We start from the raw sequence: 9,975 nt of genomic DNA, 5'->3' as shown, positions 1-9,975 counted from the left end.
GATTTTGTTCCTGGGAAGAATAATCACGCTGTTATTATGAGGTGTACTTGCTGCTAATACAAAGCTTGCTTTAATGTGGTCTTTATTACGCCGGCTGGAGGCCCCCACATACAACTGCATTGTCACATTTTCTTTAAATTGACAAATTAATAATTAATACCTGGGTAGTAAAAAGAGACCCGGGTTTGGGCCAGGTAATTTAAAACCTGACGGGTACATGGGTTTTCGGATACCCGTGCCGTACTCATAGATGGATGTATGGATGGATGGATGGGCTTCAGTGAGTTAAAGGAAAATAATTCCATCTCGGGTTTATGTGACGTCATAAACTATGAGACTGTTAGGTTGAGTAGTTTGTAAACTGTCACAGAAACCCGAGATGGAATTATTTTCCTTTAACTCGCTGAAGCCAGTCTATTATTTTTTATAAAACATGGATATTATGTGTGATAAAAAAAGAAAATAAAAAGGTGATATGGTTCACATTGCAAGTGAATTTAATTTATGTTATTATTATTATTCATTAAGTCAGTATTAAAGAATCTTAAATTTAATTATTTTGATAATTCAGGAATGGTGGATTTAAACTGGGTAGATACTGAACACCAAACAATAACATATTTTTAAGGAAATGGTTAAAATGAGGTATGCTTTTTTATTTTTTAGTCACTGTCAGAGTCAAATATTATCTGTCTAATTTGCTTGGTTGTTACTGTCGTTCTTGGATGATGATTATAAATCTTCACAGAGACAGATTTGTTAAGTACCTAAAAACCACAAATTGTGGGTGTTGTCTTATGATTTAAAACAAGTCATTTTGTTTACAAGTGGTCAGGATGTACTGGAGTCAAATATGGGTCAAAGGTCAAGTAATCTTGTAGACGTATATGCCGAGTTAACGTCACTACTGCAGTATTATCTATATATATATATATATATATATATTATATATATATATATATAATCTATACATCTATGGAATTATATATACAATATACAGAGTTTATAGAAAGTCTACGCCCCTTTGAACTTTTTTCACATTTTGTTGTGTCAGTGCCTCAGTTTTCATGCATTTAAATGAGGATGTTTTTTCCCATACTGTTAAGGGGCAAAAAGCTTTTATTGGGAAAAATTTAAAATACTAAAATGAAAGATCATAATTGGATAAATCACTACAATTTAGCAGTTTGCGGCCACTTAACACTGTGTGTGATTTTGAAGACGATGGGTTACACCTGAGCTAATTTAGGATTGCTATTACAAGGGGGGTGGACACTTATCCAACCAAGCTATTTCAGTTTTTATTTTTAATTAATTTTCTACAAATTTCTAGAATATTTTTTTTTCACTTGGAAGTTGTGTGGTAGGATGTGTAGGGAAAATGAAAAAAAAAAAAAAAAAAAACTACTTTTAATGCATTTTAATTCCAGGCTATAAGGCAACAAAAGGTGAACATTTTGAAAGGGGGTGTAGACTTTCTATAGGCACTGTATATATACACAGAGTAGGTAACTAACTTTTAAAGCTCTGACAGGCAGGTGTTGGCTTTTGAATTTTAAACTTGGTTCTAACTCTTTTCAATTCACTCCTTATTGGGCTCAGTAGTTAAAATATTGTTTAAAAAAATATTGAGGTAATTAAACATGTTTTTATATATTGTAGTTTCATCTATTTATTTTTCAGCCACGTTTAGGTGTCGCTATGGAAGCGATGTATGTTGTCCTCAGCTATTGTGACGTTGTGATGGTCAGTAAAGGTCAGGCATTATTGACGTGCTAGGGAGAGAAGTTCATTGTAGAGCTAGATCTGTAAACTTGAAGAGAAACACTGCTTCTCTGTAACCATTTATTATCGATTATATTTTCAAATCTAATTAACTAACGTTATTATTTTTGTTCATTATTCTTTGATATTCACATTTGTCATCTTAAATCTTGATGTGTTTTAATCCTATTTTTTTTTTTTTTTTTTTTTTTTTTTTTTTGTACATTTAAAAAATAACATCGAGGCCTGAGAAGCCGTTTTTATTTTATCAACAGAAATAATTCCGATTACTAATATGTCGTACCAATGTCGGTATTTAAATACACTGTTTTTTTGTGTATTTTTAGTGTAAAATCGCATACGTGTGGTTTAATTCCACCTGTCATCCAGTTTTCGATATGGATAATTTAGAGCAAGAAGACTTTGAAGAAGGAATATCTTTAGGTTTTTACGCATTTTTGGTTAGGACAGTAATTAATGTAAGTAAACTTGCTTGATTATTTAGTGGGCGTTTTCTCCAAAGCCCGCAGACAGAATTTAAGCTGCACAGTAGTTTGCTAACAAAATGTATTTTAAAATTGTTGTTACTAGTACTATAACAGTTAATCGCATTAGATTATATGGGGCTAAATTAAATGACATTAGTTTTTTAGGCGTTGCCCTTCAAATCTATCTACTACTTTATTTCACCTGATTTTTAGAGCTTGCAAAACTAGTTTTATACAGTGTAGTCCGTTAATTGCATCGCATTTTTTTTTCCACACTTGAATAAAATGTTTGTGTTTCAATTTCCTTGACTGTAATATAAGTTAACTGCACCGTTAGAGCAATAGAGTAGTATAGCCCTTTTGGTTGCTTTTCACAATTCACTACATAACTCACGTCAGATTTGTAAGTGTATATTTGTACAAACTAGACCATTTTTTTTTTGTCTTCTTGGGAGGGTAAATTAAAGTGTTGTGGTGGTTTATTTTTCAACTGTACAAAGTTTTTTTTTTTTTTTTTATATATATATATATATCTATATCTATCTATTTATCTGTTTTTCATTTGTTATTGGATAAGTGTATTTTAAAAAGTGAAAAAAGTAGCTATCAATCCTATCTATATAAAGTGGCATTGTTAGTTTTTAATCTTTGCTGCTATTTTAAAATTGCATTATGTCTAGATTAATTTGATGAAATTATTATTTGATCAAAAAGCAGCACAGTGTGTTCCAGATTGTTTCAGTGACTGGTTGCAGAATAACATAAAATAAATCCAGGGTTACATTGTTGCACAAGTTAAATGGAGGAGGATGCAATGTGCATGTTTATGTTTTTATGATCTGTTCAGATTATTTGGGGGTACAGTCCATGTTCAAAATAAAATCCAATCAGAACCTTGGGATATATTTGTGTAGATCTGAAGTGACATGGCAGGAAGAATCTCAGTTGTATCTTCTGATTTTGTTAATACAGTAAACACTTTTTCATTTCTTGGTGTTATGACTTGAGCAAACCATTTTATTCCTCCAAAAAAGTCTCTCTGTCTCATATATAACTATGTTCTAGTAGGTAAAGCCGGTCTTTCAGACTTTTTGGTAGTGTTGCAACTAAATAGCGTGAAATGAGAGACCTGTTGTATGGTACCCTGCAGTTTTGAAGATTTATTTATTTATTTCAGTTGGTAGCTGCCCTGCCTGAGGACTGGCAACCAGGGCCCAGTTTTTACGGTGTGCCGTGGGAGCCAGTGATTATAACCTTTCTCGTGGGATGCTTGACAGTCATAATTCTCCTCTGGAGGACCCTCCTTGTAGTAAGTTTATTAAAAAAAAAAAATAAAAATATATTTATATATATATATATATATATATATATATATATATATATATATATAGCTCTTTTTAAAAGGGTTAGCCAGTCAGGTAGTGGAATAAATTATTCTGTTTGTACTAGTTTAGAAAAAAATAAAGAGAAACCTGTTCTTGGATTTAGCAAGTTGCACCTTAATTTTGTTGGTGTAGGTTTTACTGTGTGTTTTATTTTTACAATGTTTTTTTCCCTTTTCTTTTAGATAAAGAATAGGACATACCTATGTAAGTAACCTTATCTTACTGTTATATATGAAAACCAATGTGAAGCTTGAGATTGCTTGTTTTTAATATGCTAACGCACCAGTCTGTGTGTACATGTTATTGCATCCCAGAGCCATCACAGGGAGTGTTTGTTTGTTTTAAAACTTGATGTATTATTTTTTTTAATGTGGAAAAAATTCAGTAGTTACATTTTTTTTTCTTTTAAAATTTCTGTTTTCTGAAAAGAAAGAAACAAATGAATATGCTTGTAAATAAATATTACAATTTGTATTCTATATACTGGGTTTAAAGTTTCTAACTGCCATGTTTATTATTATTTTAGTGACAGAAAAGCAACTGGGGGAAAGAGTTCTGCAGTTATTTGAAGAAAAATGTGAAGTTCTTGAAAAAATATCAGAATTGAAACAGAAGGTAAGCACACATTTCGTTGAATCTTTACCTTTGAAAATAATATTGAAAATAATGCACTTGTTACACTTAGACCATACATATTGTTTCTTGAAAAGTTTACATAAATTATTATTTTACAGCACATTTACCAAAAGTAATCTGTTGATACAATCATTGTATAATAAATCTGTAGCTGTAAGGTTGCCCCCTGAGACTAGCAGCTACAATCAACAAGAAAAACACATGTTTTACGTTTCATATTTTATATGTTTTACTTTGAAATTTTAGATTAAGGAAAGTGAACAGCAGTTAGTGGAGTCCGAGAAAACAAAATCCTCTTCTGCCCATGAAAATGAAAAACTTCAGGTAATAAAGCAATGTCTCAATATATGTTAAACGCTGCACATCAATTGTTGTGGTAGTTTACCATTTGTTTTCTCTTTCACTTTAAAAGGAAGCATTTGAAGCTTTACAAAAAAATAATGAAAACCTGATGGAAAAGCTCAGGACACTGCAGTCTGCTGTAGAAGAAGAAAGGAGAAAGAACCTGCATCAAGAAGAAAGAGTAAGCAGTATCATATTTTTTATATATCCGCTATCTGAAAGCCTCCAAGCAGACTGGCTGAGAACCTTCTCGCCAGAAACTGAAAGTAATAACCCTAAATAAACAACTCGGTAGACAATAAGGAAGACCCATTGCAGAAACTTTTGTCCACCGAACTAAAATGGTCTTTTTTGTTTTACTTGCCAACATTTGGAAACTACCTCCGGGGTAGGGGGGTCATACGCAAAAAACACTCTATCAAATAATAGACGTATCCCCCACAACTCAACACGACACGACCATCATGACAGTAAAAATAGACATAATGAAGCGTTCTTACCTTTGTATAAGTTAGTGATCAGTAGATGTGTCGGCCGCACTGTGTACATCGTGTGGATTTCACTAACTATACTGTGCAGATTAAAAGATTTATTTTTTTTGTATGAGTAAATATCGGGACTTTCTTCCTATGTATCGGGACATGGGACATTTGCTAGGAAATCGGGACTGACCCGACCATATAGGGCGGCATGTATACAGCTCAGGGCGGGCCTAGATTTAGGACGCTGTTTCGATGTGGCCCAAGGCCTGCAATCCAAGATCAGGGCCAGCCTTTACATATATATGAATGCAAAGCAGACTTACGCCTCCTTTTCATGTCACATTACCAATTTGATTTTTTTATGATAACACGGAAAAACACAGAATTTCTATGATGTTGGAGATTTTTTGGTTTTACATTTGGGGAGGGCAAAACACATGAAAGGCTTTTTCTGTTTGTTTGATAATAACCAATTCAATACACATATCATATATAAACATTAACACAGGTAACGTTGCTTTAAATTTACGTAAACAAACCTGTCTAATAAAACTGCTTCCGGTATTCAAGTTCAGTGTTGAATGAGGCTTCAGTTTACTTCAGTCAGTATCCAGAGCTGTTCAAAGATGCCAAAAACAATAACAATCAACCCTAAAGATCGGATCAACGAGTTTGGCAAGGATGAATTTCACGTCTGGTAATGTGCTTTTTTTGTACTTCATGCAGCAAGGTTTACAAGGAAAGGTAAACACCCAATTTGGGATTCTTTTCTGTGCCAGCGTCTCACAACAGTCAGGCAGGATAATGCTGCAGCTCTATTTGACAATAGCCACCTGGATGACGAAGACTAACTCCAAGTTGAACTAACATGATTTTTTCTATTACTTTATATATATATATATATATATATATATATATATATATATATTTAGCTTACAAAGAGCCAGCTGCCAAAGCCCAAAAGAGCCAACTGCCCAACGTTTCGATATGTTGTACATATCTTTCTCAAGGGAGCCTGTGTTTGAATCAAAACATTGGAGGTGTTTATAGGTGTTTGACGGCATGACAACTACTTGTTGTTGTTTATATTCAAATCCAAGATGTATTCTTATATGATGTAATGGTGTTCTATATGTGACTTCACTTTTACTTATATCTTTTAAATCTGTATTAATTCTAATTAACATTATTTTATATAAACTTATATTCATATTATCAAGCAATGCTGGCTGTGAGGATCAGCCTTGATATAGTCTCCCCAGCACATCAGCATGCACAACTTTTGAATTAATTTTGTCTATTTAATTATTTTTAACTTTGAGATATTTATTTGAATTAGTTAGTTTATTCTTTTCTGTTGAGTCTCGCTGGCATAATTGTTCAGTCTATTTATCCATTTACTTTCTTTTATTCTTCTAGATGTCGCATTGTCTAACTTTAGCTTTTCTAATACTACAAACTTTACATCATTTATGTCATGTCCTTGACTGGTGAAGTGCTGTACTATTGGTTCATTCATTTTTTTTATTTCTAATTAATGAAAGGTGGTTCTGAATTATTTTATATAAAGTTGTTCCATTCTCTCCAACATATTTTATTTCATCACATTTTTCACAGGCTATTCCATAAACAACATTGCTATTTTTACAGTAGATATTAGTTTTTAGTGGATATGTGGTGTTATGTTTAATTATATTTTTACTTTTGTCCATGTATTTACAAACTTTACATGTACTAGTGCAAGTATTTGTAGTACTTATGCTGTCAATTATTCTTGTATGTTTACTGTGAAATAAAATATCACCTAAATTAGCTTCTCTTTTGAATGCTGCAACTGGGGCCTTAAATACTTTTTTCAATTTTTCTGAATTATGTAGAATCCGCAAGTGTTTCCAAACTATCTTAGAAATATTGGGCAAAAGTTTAGAGTACGTCATTACTAATGGGACTGTCTTGACCTTTTTAGCTCTATTTGTATAATCTAGTAGATCATCTCTTTTTAGTTTTATCCACATTTCTTACCTCTGTCTCTGATTCTCTCTTTGTATCCTTTTTTTTAAGATTTGTTTTTAATACATGTCTTTGTTATACATAGTCACTTTCTTTAGAGCATATTCTTCGTATTCTTATTCCTAGACCCTTTGGGATTGCCCTTTTAGTGTGTATTGGATGTGCAGAGGACATGTGTAAATACTGGTGCATGTCAGTAGGTTTATAGAAAAGGTCAGTCTCAATTGAACCTTCAAGTTTTACTATGATATCTAAAAATTCTATTTCTTTTCTTGTCTATATATATATATTTGTCTTTATTGATTAATGGCACTGGTAAGCTTGTAAATTGCTTAGAATTGGAAAGTGTAAAAAATTGTATTTACACTGTAATATTTCAATACCTGTTGTGATTATTATTGTTAATGTTGTTCTGCTGGTGACAGAGCAGTAGTTTGTTATGTATTGAGCATGTTGAGCAAAGTGTGTCTGATGTATGACGATGTATTGCTGTGTTTGGATTAGGGCATTTCCCTTACTGAAGTTGCTGTAGCTACACGTGGAACAAGGGTTTTGTTATACCCATATGTTTAGTAATCTTCCAAGAGAAGGGGTAATACTGATGTTTAGTCTTTGTTTAGTTTAACGATCGTGTTTGTAAACAAAGACAGTATTCATGCAGGTTAAACAAATACGTATAACTGAGAAGAAACATGTGTAATGTAAAATACATAAATGTTTATTATAAATGGAATGAATGTTAAATATAGTTTATTTTTGTATAAAATGATTCCAGGTGTAACCGGTTATTGAATAATTAATTAATTATTATTTAATGTTGTGTCTTTCCTTAGGAGGGAGCAGTAGTATTAGGTGGTCAGTCTTGAGCTTGTCTTGTGAATGTCAGTCTTTGTATGTACAATCTGTTAGTCATTTGCAATCTGAGTGAAGTATCCATTACAAAAATAAATATTTATACCTGTCAACACTAGCAAGTTGCTGTTTCCTGCGTTCTAAATACCTCTGTGTTCTTGAGAGAATAATGTGATTGTATATAAAATTGCTACTGTGCTGCATTGAAAAAATATATATTAATAAGAAACATGTGCTACAAATCAAGGATTACTGCATACCCTGGTAGCTCTTCCATTCTGAGTGCATCGTTCCATTAAAAAAACAAAACAAAACAATTTGCCACATTTTTAGGCCTGTTTTTTAGTCACATATGTGAACGCACAAAGGTGCCTTAAACCGCAAATATTAAAGGGGTTGCAGAACTAAATATGTGGCAGCATTGGGCCAGCACAGTGGTGTGAACGGGGTCTATGCAATGCTTTCAAAACCTTTTATGACTGAGAGTCTAAGAATAGTCTTTTTTTCTTTTTGTATTATTTTCTCTAAATTAGTTAATGAAAACCTCTAAGATGACTGAGTCAATGGTGGACTATGATTTATGCTAATTTGTATGATTTATTTTTTTTGTAAATACTGTAGTAATGTGTGTGGTTTTTTTTTGTTTTGTTTTTTTCCAGTTGTCTGACACTCAAAAGTCATTCAAGAAGCTTCAGAGTTTAATTAATTCTAAGAGTGCTGAACTGTCAAAGGTAAGTTGCAAAACGTGTTTAATTTTAATTACAAATTTTGTATTCACTTTTGGTGATTAATAAACTCTTGCCTTGCATTGCTTGTAGCCTTTTAAACACAATATAGTATGTACTGGTTACTGCTGCCCAGAACTAATCAAAGTTCAATTTGACCAAGAACCACTATTTCTATCTGACTGTTACGCTTTGTGATTTAGGTACAAACTTGTTTGGAAGAGGCCAGACTAAAAGAAGCAGCAGTAAAAGCTGAACTGCAATCTGTGTTGAAAGAAAACAACACTTTAAAAGACAGTAACAAAAATGTAAGTATCGAGATACAGGAGCAAATGCATTAAGTTACTAATTTTAATGCATTTCTTTGCACAGTGATTGTGAATTGTGTTAATGAATTCATATTTGTTTCCCCCAATTTCAGCTATTGAAAGAGGCCAGAAGCTGGGAAGAGCAATACAGAGAACTTTCTGAGCAAATGAAAACACTCCAGAAGAGTCAGAAAGATTCAGAAGACACTATTGCACGTAAAGCCAATGAAATAAAGGTGTGTCTTTTTTATGCTCTACCTAACATTATTTCCATTCTGAAAAATGTAGTTAGGTGCTCATTACTTTTTAGCTTTCACAGTACATCCCACTTATGATGAAACTTGGAACAGACATTCGATAAATTATATTTCGGGCTTCTGTTCGGATTTTATTCATTTTTCATTTTTTTCGGTGCTTATTTTTAGCTATTTAACTTTTATGTAAATCGTTATTTTCTTTTTTTCGGGGCTTTTGCTTTTTATATACTGCATGAAATTCTACAGAATTTTTTTTCTTGTCACAACATGTGTTAACTCGACAGTACTTGCAAACTTCATGCACCTTCTTTCCTTTTCTGTCTTCCACAACTAAATCCTTATGATCACGGGCATATGCTTCTGGGGTTTTTGTGTGTTTAGGCATTTTTTTTACATTTTGCCACAATTTGCAATTCTTTAAGTTCCATGAGCATGTAACTACTCCCTATGGAATTGCAATAGCTTTAAATCTTGCGAGAGAACAATCCTCCACTCTAGTAATTGTTATACTGTTTTAAAGTTCGCAGTAGTGTTACAATCCTCCAATAGAAATGTAGAAATTTGCTGTCACTCAGTAGTTGGTGTGGGTTTAAAGTATTCAGAACGAATCAATGTGAGATGCAAGTCAGAAAAGAGGGACTGCCATTGTGTTTTTTTTTTTTTTTCATAGGTTACTGTATTTTATTTATTTTGTTCACGGGGAAAGGGATCATGTCAACATACTGA

General features: G+C 32.6%; 1 protein-coding gene across 1 annotated transcript; it reads left to right on the top strand.

Annotated features, from left to right (window-relative positions):
- Nucleotides 1-2,162: 2,162 nt before the first annotated feature.
- LOC121311843 (transport and Golgi organization protein 1 homolog) lies at nucleotides 2,163-9,228 on the top strand (the record flags this gene model as incomplete). Its single annotated transcript, XM_041244009.1, has 8 exons — nucleotides 2,163-2,243; nucleotides 3,820-3,841; nucleotides 4,164-4,252; nucleotides 4,520-4,597; nucleotides 4,686-4,796; nucleotides 8,619-8,690; nucleotides 8,888-8,992; nucleotides 9,106-9,228. Coding segments are annotated over exons 1-8 (681 nt in total), but the record flags the coding sequence as incomplete, so codon positions are not given.
- Between the last annotated feature and the right edge of the window lie 747 nt (nucleotides 9,229-9,975).

This window comes from Polyodon spathula, unplaced genomic scaffold (assembly GCF_017654505.1).
Source record: "Polyodon spathula isolate WHYD16114869_AA unplaced genomic scaffold, ASM1765450v1 scaffolds_3310, whole genome shotgun sequence".
Taxonomy (NCBI): domain Eukaryota; kingdom Metazoa; phylum Chordata; class Actinopteri; order Acipenseriformes; family Polyodontidae; genus Polyodon; species Polyodon spathula.
Note: the sequence above shows the minus strand (reverse complement) of the source record. Positions and strands in the feature narration are given on the sequence as shown.